Below are 17,139 nucleotides of genomic sequence, written 5' to 3'. Positions count from 1 at the left end.
GCACCCCAAATAATTGTATTGACTTACCTGAAACCCCAGGCCGGTGCTCCTATCAGCAGAAAACTGTACCAACCAGGGGTTCTTCTAGCAACCAACACGGAGTTATCCTCTTCCAGCTTCTTCTTTCTTCTCGCAGCTGCACATGCGCAGTAGAGCGAAAAGCCAAACTCTAACAAAAAAGTCGGGTATTTCGTTCTACTGTGTCTATGCGTCTGCCCCGGGAAATTTGAAGAAAGAAGAAACCAGAAGCTGATTGCTCTGTGGTCCTCTCTGGTATAACCCTGGGCAGGTGCAGATTCTGCTGATAGGAGCACCAGCTAGGGTTTCAGGTACCGTATATACTCGAGTATAAGCCGAGTTTTTCAGCATCCAAAATGTGCTGAAAAAGTCTACCTCGGCTTATACTCGAGTCAGCTGAGATTGCAGTCACTTTTAATCATTCCTATACCAACAGTTCGCTTGGGGAGAGACTGCAATATCACACAGCACCCTCTGTTGGTTACATGAAAGAATAACAGTCACTGCAATATCACACAGCGCCATCTGTTGGTTATATGAAAGAATAACAGTGACTGCAATATCACACAGTGCCCTCTGTTGGTTATATGAAAGATTAACAGTGACTGCAATATCACACAGCACCCTCTGTTGGTTATATGAAAGAATAACAGTGATGGCAATATCACACAGCGCCCTCTGTTGGTTATACGAAAGATTAATAGTGATGGCAATATCACACAGCACCCTCTGCACATGGTAGTAGGACAGTGGGACAATGCACACAGTAATCCGTTTGGCAATTCTCTGTCACCATCAATTTTGCAAAGATCGCTGAGGGGGTCGCTTTGGCGGAATGTGCGCTGCTGGGAGACAGGGCTGTAGTTGTGTCTAGGCTTATACTCGAGTCAATAAGTTTTCCCAGTTTTCGTAGGTAAAATTAGGTACCTCGGCTTATACTCGGGTCGGCTTATACTCAAGTATATACGGTAAGTAAATACAATCACTTGGGGTTGGCTAACATTTGGCACCCCCAAGTGGAAGAAGACTTTCCTTCTCCTTTAAGGGCCAACTGTTCCTTTACTTTTTGCTTTATATTTGTCTAGTAGGCTGGTGCTCCTATTAGCAGAAAACTGCACCATGGAGTGATCGTCTTCCGGCTTTTTCTTTCTTTAAATTTCCCAGGGCAGACACATGCGCAGTACAACGAAATAGACTTTTTTGTTAAAGTTCGGCTTTTCAATCTAATGCACATGTGCAGCCACAAGAAGAAGTCGGAAGTGTATTGCTCCGTGGTGCTCACTGGAATAAGCCCCGGACTGGTGCCGTTTTCTGCTGATAGGAGCACCAGGACGGGTTTCAGGTAAGTAAATACAATCACTTGGGGGTGCCTAACATTTGGCACCCCCAAGTGGAAGAAGACTTTCCTTCTCCTTTAAGGGCCAACTGTTCCTTTACTTTTTGCTTTATATTTGTCTAATGTTAAGATTAAGGGGTGATATTCTATCATTTCCATTTGTCCTCTTGGATCCGTCAGTCTTCCTTATCACATCACATTGTCCTCCTTATACCCATTAAAAGTAGAAGTCAAAAAGTGGTGTTGCCCAAGTCATGGTCTGATGTCCTCGGGTGCATGGGCAACCAAACATGGCTATAAATTGGCCTACTAGACCCTATCTAAACTAAGTTTCTATCCAGCATTTTAAAGGGGACCTGTCGCCCAAAAAAAAAAATTAAAATTCTATTTTATCACATAATTCAAGCAAAATGAACGTTAATTACACTATATAAATTATTTGATTTGATCTTGTTTCCTTCAGTCTGGGAATTCATAATTATAGCAAGCAGACAGGTGCCATTTTGTGGACACTGTTATTAAGACAAGCCTTGTATCATCTCAGAATCCTGTTTGTGCACCAGAATCGGGGACCCGATGTCCATCCCCATGCCCTGGGAATGGTAAAGAGACTGGGGGAATGTGGGGAGAGCAGTGACATCTAGGAAGTGCTGAATGGAAAGTGAAAGTAATTGCATAGAGGAGGGGCAGACAATATTTGATTGACAGCTGAGATTTTTAAATTTCAATGCTTTCATAAAAAATAGAAATTGGATTTCATGTTTAATTTGAAAAGGACCTTTATTATACAGATTTTTGTGTCTGGGTGACAGGTCCAGTTTAAGAAGTGCTTCATATTATCAGTCATTTTAAATGATCAGTTTGCCAGCAGAGTTCATTATTTCTTATTGAAGCATGAAATGTATCTCTCATATGCAGAAAAACACCCAGATATATATGGATATAGATCCCTGTGCCAGTATGTTTCATAGTAAAATCAATGTATAAACCTACTAAAAATGAATCATCAGAAAGGAGTAAGGGAGAAGAGGGGCCCTGTAACCTGACCCTTATTTTCCTGCGTGAGATTGTTCCTCTTACAATAATCACCTAATGGCTATTGAAATGTTTTGAGCCAAAGAAATCTTTCTCCCTGAATGGCTCATATTCTTCTCTACCATTTGTATTTTAATTTTACTCAGCTCAATGGATGCAAGGAAGGAGAAGGAAAGTCGTATCCCACTTGGGGGTAGAGTCCTGCAGCGGGTCGGGTACCCGTGGGTTACACGCAAAAACCTGTGGTATCCTGCAGGTTGAAGGTAGAAGTTTTGGGAGCTGGTATAGACACTGGTCAGCGGTTCGCGGGTCTTCTCAATAGCGAGTTTTACTCCTTTTTTTCTGATCACACTGATGTCACTTCCGGTTTACAATGACAGCACTTCCTGTTTCTTGATGGTCAGCGGTTTGCGGATTGGGTCTCAGATAAGGTACTTGCAGTTCAGGTCGGGTAGCGGGTCCAAGCGGGTTAGTATGCGGGTCGAGTTTGGGTTTTCACACAGGACTCTACTTGGGGGTGCCAAATGTTAGGCTCCCCCAAGTGAATGTATTTACTTATCTGACACTCCGGGCTGGTGCTCCTATCAGCAGAAAACGGCACAAGTCCGAGGCTTATTCCAGTGAGCGCCACGGAGCAATCCACTTCCGGCTTCTTCTTGCGGCTGCACATGCACATTAGATTGAAAAGCTGAATATTAATAAAAAAGTCTATTTCGTTGTACTGCGCATGCGTCTGCCCTGGGAAATTTAAAGAAAGAAAAAGCCGGAAGACAATCACTCCATGCTGCAGTTTTCTGCTAATAGGAGCACCAGCCCGAGGTGTGAGGTAAGTATATACAATCACTTGGGGGAGCTTAACTTTTGGCACCCCCAAGTAAATATCCTTCTCCTTTAAGCATTTTTAACTGAAGACCAGCAGTCATCATTTCCACGATGGACGGATAGAAATTGTGGTTTTTCCCTGATGAAGAACACTGTTTGTGCTCGAAAACGTTGGATTTTTTGTGATAAAACTTTTTTTTCTTTATAGTAAGTCCCAGTTAGTGCGGTACTCTGTCTCTATATTTATTTGATTTGATCAGCACCCGGGCAGTTAAGTACATTTTTTAGGGTTGTGCTCCTCTCTGCACCTATGTACAGGTATAGGGACTGTTCTCCAGAATACTAAGGACCTGGAGTTTTCTGAATAATGGATCTTTCTGTAATTTGGATCTTCTTACCTTAAGTCTACTAGAAAATCATGTAAACATTAAATAAACCCAATAGACTGGTTTTGCTTCCAATAAGGATTAATTATATCTTAGTTTTGGATCAAGTACATGGTCCTGTTTTATAAGGAAATAATTTTAAAAAATCTCATTATAATACACAAAACCCATAAATATCTTGTAAATTATATCCTTATAAACTGTGAGTTCTGATGTCATTTCTGTCACATGACTCACTGAAACTTGTGTATTATAATAAATAAAGTACCCCCAGTTGCAAAATATGAGGTCATGAAACTCCTCGGTAACTTATTATATCCTTATAATTTACAAGAGGGGGTACTGTATTCACTATATAATGGAGTCTATGGGGGACGGCCATTCTGTAATTCAGAGCTTCTTGATAACTGATCCCATAAATGAATATCTCTCTCTCTCTGGCTCCTGGGCACAAGCAGAAAATCTTTTTAGAGAAGGATAATAAACATAGTGGGGTATTTTATCCTGTTGATTTTAAACCATTCTCCAGTTGAAAACAATAAACATAGCGAGTGACTTGGGAATGTTGTCAGAGCAGAACAATAGCGGCTGTACCCCCAGATAAAATAAATGCAGTGGTTTAAATGGAAGACTTCTTTTTTTAGTTGAGAATGAAAACGCTCGCAAACCTTTTGTGTGACGGCCTCATTTCCCCCCCCTGCTCTTCCCTCGGGTGTGAGTTTTTTTCCCATCTCCGCTGGCAGAGGAACAATAAGTAATTCACCCATTACGCCTGTGACATGTGGACAGGGTGAAATTTCTGTTGCCACTCTAAGCTCTCCTGCTGAGACTCGGGGTCAAGGGTGCCGGGGTGGTTTGCGGAACCAAGATTTCTATTGAAAACCTGCGGCAGGCGACAGCATTTCCCTTCAGGAGCCGACGCTCACGATACAGTATATCATTAGTCCAACAATGTGGCTCCTGCCCGGAGCAATTGTGATTGCATTAAGTGTGACAGATTTCAGTGGCGCACATATTTCATTATTGCACCCCCCCTTCCATGTCACCAGGACACTTTTAGTCTAAAAGTATTTTCATTCTTTCTTGAACGTAAAAATAACCCTGGTCACGTAAACTAAAAGCTTTCATAATGTTTGTCGGCTTGAAGAAATTCAGAATGTTACAGTCCCGTGTCTGGTTGTGATGGAAGCGCAATGCCAAGTATGAAAGTACTTCCAAGAAACTGTATTAGAGGGATGCTGGGTGGGCATTTGCCTTGGGCCATCGAATACTAGTGGGGCTGATTTATCAACACTGGGCAAATTTGCCCATGGGCAGTTACCTATAGCAACCAATAAGTGATTAGCTTTTTGAAACCAGCTGCAAGTTGAACAATGAATGCAGCAATCTGATTGGTTGCCATGGGTTACTGCCCATGGGCTAATTTGTCCAGTGTTGATAAATTACCCCCACTGACGGCAATCTGTCCTCTAAAACGTTCTTGATTAAAGTATTTATTTTCTAACATTGGAAATTAAGACATCTAGACATTCAGGTCACGCCTCAAACTTGTATGGCTGTCCTGCTGCAAATGGATCCCATCATCCCGGGCAAGCAACAAGCCTGAGCCAACAAAGGCCAGGACCCATTGTTTTTTTTCCTGGTATCCTGCTGGCTCAGCCCAACCCTGCGTATGATAAATGAATGTATGGAGTAGTATTGAAATGAATTTTATGGCTTAATATTCATTTGGAGATTATGGTTGACCATTGTCGAAAAACTCGAGTGAAAAGAGATAGAGTTAACAAACGCCTATGAGAATGACTACACACAGTATGGAGTGTATAACACACATACATACATTTTTTAGCTGTCCGTTATCTGTAAGGAAAGCACATTTTGCCGCTGCTGCATTTACAAACACGCTGAGGATAAAAGCCTTATAATCATTTCCCGAGGATTAAGTTGAGTTTGTGACAAGTAAAGGTTCCTGCCGTGCGTTTGTCAAGGGGTGACAATCAATTGCTGAGAAAGTAGAGCTTCTTCCCTTTGTGTTCTATAAATAATCGAGGGAAGGTGATTGAGAATGGAAGTAGCCTATTGTATAGGAGGACGCATTCGTTCTCATACATTGACAGATTTAAATATTCTTTCTACTGCGGGGCCCATCCAGCTACACTTGTCTTGACAGAATCCATTCCCAAGCATAAATGTTGCTGTAATTTCCGAAATCTATAACGTGTCTGGGCTGCACACAAAAGAAGACGAACAATTCAATGTAGGAACACAGGTTACTCCTAGGTACACACATTATACATATATATTATTATGATTATCTTTTATAAAGGAATGACATGTTCTGCGGTGCTTTAAAGAGATTGTTTCTCATTCACATGAGTCTCTGCCCCAGGGGAGCTTGCAATTTAAGTTTAATTTTACCAGAATCCAATTGAGTTGCCTGTATTATTTGTTTAGGAGTATGGGATGAAAATAGAGCTAGGGAAACCCAAGCAGTACATAATGCCCTGGTCAGAATTGAACCCAGGACCCCCGTAATACAAGGCAGCAATGCCATCAGCTGCACCACCAGAATCAGGAATAGTACTATTATCCTTGATATAGTGCAGACATATTCCGTTACACTGTTCTTTCACATCAGTCCCTGCTCCAGGGGAGCTTACAGTCTAAAGTCCCTATTACATACACACACACACTAGGATCAAATTCATCAGGAGCCAATGAAGCTGCCATGTACAGTCTTGGAGTGTAGGAGTAAACCAGAGCACCTGGAGAAAAACCATGCACATATGGAAAGAACATACAAAACACAGTGGTCCCCAACCAGTAGCTCATGAGTAACATGTTGCTCTCCAACCCCTTGGATGTTGCTCCCAGTGGCCTCAAAGCAGGTGATTATTTTTGAATTCCAGGCTTGAAGGCAAATTTTGGTTGTATAAAAACCAGATGTACTGCCAAACAGAGTCTTTATGTAGGTGGACATTCCACATATCGGCTACTAAATGGCCAATCACAGGCCTTATTTGTAGTGATGGGCGAATTTATTCGCCAGCCACGAATTCACGTCAAAAAAAATGTCGCCGGCGTCTGGTTTTTTTTTACGCCGGCGACAATTTTTTTTGTCGTCAAAAAAACGGACGCGAATTCACCCATAACTGCTTATTTGCCACCCCAGGAAGATTTTTCATAGTGTTGCTCCCCAACTCCTTTTACTTCTGAATGTTGCTCACTGGTTGTAAAAGCAAGGGATCCCTGCTCTAACAGATGGTGCCTCTGCTGGAATTGAACCCAAGACTCCATCACTGCAAGAACGCAATGAAAATGTAATAACAGGGAGAGCATAATATACAGTATAACCCCATGGTGCCTGCACCCCACTATTTACATCCGGCAGTGTCTCTGCAAGAAGATCTGCCCTTTACAGCATTACTGCTCCTGACAAACTGTCAGCGTCAGCGGATTTGGAGGTTTCCGACTTTGCAACTGATCAACACAGATGCATGAGTAGGGTTGCCACCTTTTCCCCCACAACAAATCCGCGGGAGGCGGGCCTTGACGCAGCAGGGGCGGAACTGTGATGTTGGGGGCGGGGCTATGACATGGTGAATGCCCGATTGCCGCATCCAGCTCTGGAAATCCTGCCAGGTTTTCCTAATTTGGAAAACTGGGCAGCCAGTTTTGACCCAAAAAGCCCTTCAAAAAACCGAAGCACAGTAGGCTTTGAGAAACTGGGGAAAATGCCATTTACGTGAATAATTTCCTGCTATTGAAAGGAACCGTGTAATACATGTGTGTTATAATTTTTTGGGTTGTAAGCTCTATTGAGCAGGGACCTCTATTCCTCTTCTATCAGTTGTATTTGGGTTTACAATCTATAGAGGTCATTTAGGCCTGGGATGCAGTGTGCGAAGTCCAAAGAAGGGGCTTAATCCACTGTTCTTAGCACATTGCTTTAAAGTGGACCCGTCACCCAGACACAAAAATCTGTATAATAAAAGTACTTTTCAAATTAAACATGAAATCCAATTTCTATTTTTTATTTAAGCATTCATAGCTGTTGTAAGCTCATTTAAAATCTCAGCTGTCAATCAAATATTGTCTGTCCCTCCTCTATGCCTTAGGCAGACAATTAATTTCACTTTCCATTCAGCACTTCCTAGATGTCACTGCCCCCCACACATTCCCCCATTTCTCTTTACCATTTAATTGTGTAGCCAGGGCATGGGGATGGACATCAGGTCCCCCATTCTGGTGCACAAACAAGATTCTGAGATGATACAAGGCTTGTCTTAATAACAGTGTCCACAAAATGGCTCCTGCCTGCTTCCTATAATTATGAAATCCCAGACTGAAGGAAACAAGATTCAAATAATTTATATAGTGTAATTAAAGGGTGGGGGTGAAGCTTCATTACATAAGGCTCAGTTAGTTTGGATAGAACCAACTTGGCACTAGGATTAGCTTTAATGATGTCCCACTAGATATTGTTTGTGCTGTACAACTGGGGGTAACAATCTGATTGACATTTAATTGTGTTTCATACAGTTGTTGATGGTTTTAATTCCAAATAAATAATCATTTTGTAATATAACATAAAGAATTGTATTACTGGCGGGTTAAATATGTGTGAAATGAAATACTTTGGCTTTGTGTTCCCCCTTTTCTTCTCTTCCCAGGTCTGTAGTTTTTATCTCCCCTTATTATGTTCATTCATCAGAGAAAGCTTTACTGATACCAATATTGGCAGTTAGTGATAGATATCTGCTGGTTCTCATGGTGACGTTAGCAACATGTATTTAGTGGGATTTAACCCTATGGGAGTTATGGGGTTGCTGATTGGTAGAACAGTTAACAGAGGAATCCGTAGAGTGGGCTCTAGTGTGAACTTTGTTTTGTTAACCATAAAGCCAATGTTTCCAAACAAGATACTTTTCTCTGAATCATTTGGGGGCAGAAATAATTAGGCAGAAACAGATGGGAGATACGCCAATAGTCACAATGATAAAGCAAAACGGTTTTCAAGAAGTTTGCTCCTCATTTTGCCCTGCCACTTAACTTGCATTGCGTGCCGTCGCCTGTTCCCAACACAGGTATGGGACCTGTTATACAGAATGCTCGGGGCCTGGGGCTTTCCGGATAATGGATCTTTCTGTAATTTGGATCTTCATACCTTAAATGGGAAGTAAAGTCTAAAATAGAATAAGGCTAGAAATGCTGTATTTTGTATAATAAACATAAACATGAACTTACTGCACCACAAGTCTAATCAAACAAATGATTTATGCTTTCAAAGTTGGCTACAGGGGGTCACCATCTTGTAACTTTGTTAAACATTTTTGCAAGACCAAGACTGTGCACATGCTCAGTGTGGTCTGGGCTGCTTAGGGATCACCATAAATTATCAAAACAGCACAAGTCAAATAATATCTGCCAGAAGCCGATACAGCAAGACTGATTAATAATCAGAATATACAGACTGCACTGGGTTGTCATGTAATCTAATGTGGATTTTATAGTTTTTGTATTGTTTAATACAAACTTTCTCCAACTCTGCAGAACCAGTGGCTGCAGCAAAATAATCCTCCAAATAGAATCCCAGTTTATTTGTTTAAATCTGGCTCCATGATCTTTGTCCCTGCAGCTGGAAACAGTAAAGGGGATGTAAAGGCAAAAATAAAATCCAATACAAATCTCTACACAGTCGCCGACTGCTCTACAGGGAAACAAACAAAGCTGCTTGAGTTCTGCATGGCTGGGAAGTAAGGCGGGGGCTCCCCCTGCTGTTCATAAGTAGGATTGTTTCCCTGCCCAGCAATTAAGGACTGTCTGACAATTCCTATCCACAGCAGTAAATGAAGGGAGAATTTCACTACATAAGTCAGGTTTCTTATAAAAATGGTACACTTTTTTTAATTAAAATATATTGGAGATAGGTTTCTTTTTCATTAAAGAAAGTAAAAATGGGATTTTATTTTTTTACCTTTACATGCCCTTTAAGTCTACTAGACTATCATGTAAACATTAAATAAACCCAATAGACTGGTTTTGCTCCCAATAAGGATTAATTATATCTTAGTTGGGATTAAGTACAAGCTACTGTTTTATTGTTACAGAGAAAAAGGAAATCATTTTTAAAAACTTGGAATTTTTGGATAAAATGGAGTCTGTTGGAGACGGCCATTCCATAGTTCAGAGCTTTCTGGATAACAGGTTTCCAGATAACCGCTCCCATACCTGTACTAGAAACAAATGCTACACGCTCCAATTAAAATATGGAGAAATTCATGTTTTGTTTTTTTTAATTGAATATTTCTCTTGGCCTTGTTGAAGTTCTTATGACAGCTTCAATTTTACTTATAATTATGTAATTCCCAGTGCCGGGGTGGCGACTTTTATCTTTAATTTGTTTTATTATAGGCATTTGCAAGAGAGTAATTATTAAATATGACTTTCTTTTGTTTCTTTCAGAACCTGCTATTTAATCACGGATAATTCCTCAGGAAAAAAGGCAGAGAGAGGAGAGGACGACCATATCACCACTTTTTCTTTATATAAAATGCAGCATTGCGGCAAAGCAATTCCTCATCCCTTGTAAATGAAATTAACTCCGTTGTATGTGCGAGTGCATGATTAAAGGGGAAGTTCACCTTAGATTAGACATTAGAATTTCAAGATAAACTGCAGAGGTGAGTTTGGATTGAGGTACCCTTATCGGTCACGTGGGGTGATAATCTGAACTTGAATTCAAAATGTACGTTATGGACCTCAACAACCAAAATAATACCTGAGATGTATTTCTATAAATGATTCTTCTATAAATGATTCTAAGTGGATACTATACCCTATAAATAGGTTGGGAGCTTTTTTTATTGTCACGCTATACAAAGAGCATTCTTTCCTTGCTGGTATGGAACTGAATGGGAACCTTGCATTAAGGTTGTTAGCTTAAATATTCCCTAAAAATAGCAGCATCATAATAGATATATCTTGCATAGATGCCTTTGAACAGTCCCAGCTTATAAGAAGGCATTTTGGCCACTCCTACTGTTTAATAAGACCACACCTACCTGCTCTAGCTCTGCCCCCTTTCTGAGAGGCCACACCTCTTATTGTCAGCAGGGATTGGGACTGTTCAACTGAAACAGGACTGCTTTGCGCTCCATGCTTTGCACTCATTATACTTTTATTTAAAGGAAATAATGGAAAGTAAATGGGTGTATTTACTGTCATTTCTTTATTCCGGACTCTCGCGCATATTACCAAGGTAACTGAAGCATTGCAGTTGACACTATATTGATTTTTGGATTTTTTTTCCCATAAATTTGCATCGAAGGGCAGAGACACAAGGTCAGATTCGGTCGGTAGTCGCCCAAAGTTTCCTCATGAGGCAACTTCGGAAAACGAATCGCTTCAAGTACCATCCCGCCAGCGATTTTCATTCTAGCTGACGGGAAGGCAGTTTAGAGATTAGTTGCCCCGAAGAAGAGGATATTTGTCGTCGGACAACTAATCTCCCCGAATCTGAGCGTGTGCCTCTGCCCTTAAACGTAAGACCTGGATTCTATGGGAAATTGGTGGCAGTAGGCTCAAGGTGTTGGCTAAGAAATTTGTAACAAATAAAAATGTTGCTTGGTAAAACTGGGCTGGGATGTTAATACTTGTGCACCAAGTTATTTCCAATGTTATCAAATTCAACATTACACACTGTTCCAAAGAAAAGGACAACAGGCCACTCCTTTAGGCTAATGGCACACTATGATGTTTCTCCATTGGCATAAACACGCCTGTGGAACTAACTCCACTTTGACTCTCCTCTGCTTCAGATGTGAGTGTGTAATTCACCTGTCATTGTGTCACGCTGCAGATTTAGGCCACAAAGTGCTCAAATGTTCATGGTTTGTCCGAATCTGCTTCTTGTGTGCAGTGACGGGGAGATTATAGTCCTGCCAATATGGATCAGAAGGGGCGGATTCAGAGTTTTCTTTCTACAGGAGAAAAGGCATAGTGTGTCTTTAGTCTTAGGAATAAATTCACTACAGGGTGAATTCTCATGCACAAACTCTCCACTACACTAAGCGCCACTTCGGTGTAAATCTGTTACCTCTAAGCTAATTCACTAAAATGCAAAGTTGCATATCAGCGGCCGAACACTGGCGAAGTTTCTCTAGCGTTAATTCGTCAGCGTGAGCATTTTAGCGACCTTTTCGCTAGCATTCATTTATGCCTAGCAAAACTTTGTTCGTACTCTTACAGTTAGGTCAATTTGAATAGGGCAGGTACATAAAGTTCATATAGATGTCTTTATTAGAGATGTTGGTGCAAATGCAATGGAAGTGGCCACTTATTATTACAAATGTCCAAGGAAGCAAAATAAAGACAAAAGAGATCTAATCTAATGCTCTACACATGAGCCCACCCTAAAACAAATGCCCCTCAAATTGATTAAAAAAAATGTTAACACAAAAATCTATAATACTCTTGAAGGAAATCCTGCTTTAAAATATGAAAAAAAAGCCAGTGTTTTTTACAACTTTTATGACTTTCCGGCATACAGGATATGATGTCACTGACATAATATTGGGGAGGATGTAGGCTAATCTTGTCAGTTCGCCAGGTCTAAGGTGGCAAAGGAAACTCTCGCGAAATAGGTAACGTTCTGTAAAATAGTGAATTTGCGGAGTATCGATCGATCACCTGAGTTTAAATTCGCCTGGGGATAGGGAGCGAAACTGCGCTAGTGACGGTCTCTTTCGCTAACAAGTTTCCTCTAAGCCTGTTAGTAAATTGGTGATGTCCCTGCGGATGTGATTTCTGGTGAATTTTGCCAGTGACTTCACCCTTTAGTAAATCTGCCCCTTAAGGTGGCCATACACAGAGAGATCCGCTCGTTTGGTGATGTCGCCAAACGAGCGTCTCTCTCCCCGATATGCCCACCTTGAGATGGGCAATATCGGCTGATGGCCCAACGATCGGATCCTAATGAATAGTAACGGGCGGTTGGGACCGCATCAACGAACAGATGCGGCCAGAATCTGACGGGACTTTTAGTCCCATCCGATCGAGATCTGGCCAGCCTGTCGGGGGGCCCCATACATGGACCAATAGGCTGCCGACTATGTCTGTCGGCAGCTTTTATCGGCCCGTGTATGGCCACCTTTAGTCTCAAACACAAATGTCTGTAGCAGCAAACATGGTTCTTCAGCAGAAGGGCAATGAGGCATTGGAATGCCCTGAACATGGAAAGGTTGAACTTGATGGGCAGTTGTCTCTTTTTCAGATTGATCCCCATAATGCTAATATGCCATAGGGTCAGCCTTTCACTGTGAGCAATTACGTCAAGCCATAGAGATAAGATGGTGAGAAGGGTCTCCAAGAAATGCTCTAGGCCCTGATTTAAGGGAGGAGAACATGGATGGCCAAACACAATTAATGCAAGGGACAAGTTACATAAAGGCGGAAATCCAGGGCTTGCAGTTCAAGTTCAACACCAGGACCTTCGCCAATGATCATACATTTCTGCTGCAAACTGGCCAAATTGTAGGGGAAACAAATCACTATGTGCATCTTCATCTTTAAATGAGACATTGCAAGGAGTAGGGCAGCCTGTTCAATGGAGAGGAGACATGGAGTATGTGAGTGAGCAGAATCACGTAAGGAGCACTGGGGGAGATATCACTCATGTATTTGTTTGATCACAAGTAGAACATGTGTTGTTGTACGACCATACGAAATTGTGCGGAAAATATTCACTAGACTGTTGTTTCACAAGAATTTGTGAAAGGAGAGGAGTGATGGAACGAGCTGAAAATAATAAGTTCAGATATCACCAAGCGAAAGGTGGAGTTAAAAGGAAGAAATTGCAGATAAAGATTGTGCTAATGAAAATGTTTAATTCCAATCAGTTGTGTAGTTAATACACTATGGGTGAGAATCAGTCATGTTGCCCTTGTGTTGGACTGTACCTCTCCACTGCTCTCAGGAAGGTTTCAGATTTCAGATACACAAACAGGTCATGATACATAAAAATACAACTCATTGTAGCTTTTCACCGCCCATATATATATATAAATGTATATTCAATGGAACCATTGTGATTGGATATCGGTGACAGTTTCCTTAAGCAGTTAAAGGCCTATTCCTTGTGTTTTGTGTAAAGTAGACCAATAAACATCGTTTAATGTTAAATGACCCAATTATTAGCCCTGATTTCCAGTGGATGAACTGAACTTTTTCTATAATTTTGATGAGTGTTAAGAATATTATTTTCAAAATAGTCTGGGCTTTATCCATGGCAAGTGAAAATGACTTAGTATTAAACAAGGCAACTTGTGGGCCCATCAGCTAGATCTTAAGTCAGACCATGTATGGGACCGATTTCAGATTGTAGGGCATTTTTAGACAAAAATCTACCCTGGGTGCTCAGAATTACAACTTTTGCCAGTGTTGATAATATGGGACTGAATCAGCTGTTTCTCCGCCAGTGCAAAATTGACGGTGAAGAATCTGCTAAAGTAAAATTCGACTTGGGCTCCTGAATCCACCATTTTGGATCCAATAGAAGATCTGCGATTGGTCTGAATTTATGACTGAGGCAATAGTCACCTGTGCACTGCTCCATGTGACCAGTAATGGGCAGCAATTGTTTTGATGTATTGGTGATCAAAATGCCCCATGTTTTATCAAAACCCTTAGAAAGAAGACTAGATTCTCACCCCTAAACCATGACCTAACCGCTGCTAAGCACTTTTTCAGAAATATAAGCTTTATTTTTCATAGCCATGTACCTAAAGAAGTAATTATATCTATCTGAGAATAAATAATGGTTACTGGCCGTGCTTTCAGGTGATTCTCATGGGGAGGCAGAAGGATCCTTGTGTCATTACCCCTATATAATTCTTTTTAAAGAAATACATAAATAGAATATAGGTCTTATTATTAACCCCAGTACTGCTACCTATTGTATTTCTCATGGAGGCCAGTTTTTGTATTAAGGCAGAGAAATGGTTAAGCACAAGTTGGGCCGGAGGAGTAGCAGAACGGAGAAGAGCAATTAGAGCAGAGCTGTGCACGTCCCATTCAGCTATTCCTGCATTAATCTTCACCTCCCAGTCTTTGCCACAAGCACACACAGGGGAAATAAAAAGAGAGCTTCATTAGAGGAGGGACTGCCGCCTGGCAAGCGGCTATTGATTTTGGTTTGTTGGCTTCGGGTGCAGCCCACTCAGCCTGTCCTTATTTAACTGCACTCTACATTGGGCAACTGTGAGAGTTCTGGTTCTGCACTGTCACTAGGAACCTTGGGCGGCTGCATGACATGCGATATAAAGTCATATCTGTGATATATATCTTCCATAATGTACATTCTGTATGGATGGTTTTAAGCCTCAGCATTACAAGGACTCCTCAGAGATGTGTCTTGCAGCTCTCCAGCTGGTCAGTAACTCCCAACGGCTAAATGTGGCCAGTGTCGGACTGGGACACCAGGGGCCCACCCAAAAACCTTTGACTAGGGGCCCACCAATTAATCTTAGACCAGTGGCCAACTCTTAGTACTATTATTCTTCCTCTCCTCACTCAACCTCTATTCTCCTTAGCCTCTTTGTTCTCATAGAAATTGGGAATGGCCCTGAAACAGCCAAATGTCTAGCAACATAAGGGCCCACTGACACCTTGGCCAACCTGGACTTTTCCTGGTATCCCTGTGGGCCAGTCCGACACTGAATGTGGCTCAGCCCTGGAGATCTGCAAGTAGGACATCCTTAATTGTTTGTGGCCCCTTTCCTTCTTGCAGAGTTTACAGCCCCCAGTCTCTCTTATTTCTCCATTGGAAGTGCACATTGGCATTTAGGAGGGTAAAGCAATCAGAGGAGACTATATGCAGTAAAGCAAGAGGGCATTGCTGTTGCACAATCTTTTCCTGCCCAGAGGAGGATAAATGGAAGCCATACCAATGCAGTTAGATAAAGAGGGGAAGGCACATTTCTTTTAACTTTGCTGTCCCCACATTGGAGCTTCTATTAAGGGTTAACTGACTGGGCTTTCAGCTTTGCCTGGAATACCATTGTCTCATGCTGGCTGGGCCCCTAGCCTCTTTATCTTGTGTCTACCTGTGTATAACCTTCCATATTATTTAATGTACAATGTAAGTAGAACCCATGGCACTGGTCCATCAATCTTCAGCAAGCTTATAGAGTATCTCAATGGAATTGTGTATAGATACAAAGTATGCAGGAGCTGCCATATCATTTCCCACTGCTGGGGAATTCTCTAATGTATAACTTTTACAGTTGTGAGTTCTGCTTCATCGACTACCTTCATTCTCTATCATGCCCTTCTATACCTGTTACCTCTACTTCTGCTAATAACTGCTGCTCTGCAGGGGCCAACAAGTTTCTGGATAGGACCCAGCAACATCTCTGTGACAGGCTAATCATTCATGTTGCTGTGACTAGGGAATGGCAATGAAATAGGCCAAATGTTTAGCAGCATGAGGGTCACTGACACCTGGGCCCACTGGAGTTTTCCTGGTATCCCGGTGGGCCAGTCCATCATTGCACATGTCCATCAAGTTCAACCTTTAAACTCTATTTTAACCTGCCTAACTGCCAGTTGATCCAGAGGAAGGCAAAAAAACCCTATTTGAAGCCTCTCCAATTTGCCTCAGAGGGGGGAAAAATTCCTTCCTGACTCCAAAATGGCAATGGGACTAGTCCCTGGATCAACTTGGACTATGAGCTATCTCCCATAACCCTGTATTCCCTCACTTGCTAAACACCATCCAACCCCTTCTTAAAGCTATCTAATGTATCAGCCTGTACCACTGATTCAGGGAGAGAATTCCACATCTTCACAGCTCTCACTGTAAAAAAAAACTAGGAATGCACCGAATCCACTATTTGGGAGGATGAATCCTTGGTGAAAGATTCGCCACGAATACTGAACTGAATGCTAATTTGCATATGCAAATTAGGGTCTGGAAAGGACAAAGTGGGAAAAATTCTTTTTTTTGTGATGAAAAGTCACATGATTTCCCTACTCACCCCTAATTTACATATGCAAATTAGGATTTGGTTTGGCCAGGCACAAGGATTCGGTCCAATCCTGCTGAAAAAGGCTGAATCCCGAACCGGATCCTGGATTTGGTGCATCCCTAAAAAAAACCCTTCTGAATATTTAAGTGGAACCTCTTTTCTTCTAATCGGAATGGGTGACCTTGCGTCATCTGGAAAGACCTACTGGTAAATAAAGCATTTACTTGTGATACGCTATACCCCAATACTCCACGACCTGTTTCTAGAACCCCAGTTGTTAAATAACCTCTACCAAAGCGAGCATGTAAATCTATACAGTACCATGGATCCATCTCTTTGAGCTGAACAGCTTGGCTCCTGGAAATTGACACTTTCTATAAAGCCGCCAGTATAGACTAATGGAAAGATGGAACCCCGGACACATGCCAGGACTTACTGGCACAGATTGGAGGGTAATATAAAACACAGGTTAACATGAGTCGTGGTAGAGGCATTCAATATGTATGTGCTCTAT

General features: G+C 41.7%; 1 protein-coding gene across 1 annotated transcript in view; it reads left to right on the top strand.

Moving 5' to 3' along the window:
* chchd6.S (coiled-coil-helix-coiled-coil-helix domain containing 6 S homeolog) overlaps window positions 1-11,232 on the top strand; it is a gene marked incomplete at its 5' end in the record, with an annotated part of 240,562 nt that extends 229,330 nt beyond the window's left edge. The window contains one exon of the mRNA XM_018259891.1: window positions 10,063-11,232. Coding sequence (XP_018115380.1) covers window positions 10,063-10,086 — 24 coding nt within the window. The remainder of the gene's footprint in view (window positions 1-10,062) is intronic.
* Window positions 11,233-17,139: the final 5,907 nt, after the last annotated feature.

Source organism: Xenopus laevis, chromosome 4S (genome assembly GCF_017654675.1).
Source record: "Xenopus laevis strain J_2021 chromosome 4S, Xenopus_laevis_v10.1, whole genome shotgun sequence".
Lineage (NCBI taxonomy): Eukaryota > Metazoa > Chordata > Amphibia > Anura > Pipidae > Xenopus > Xenopus laevis.
The sequence above is the reverse complement of the archived record's forward strand: the minus strand, read 5'-3'. Positions and strand labels throughout refer to the sequence as shown.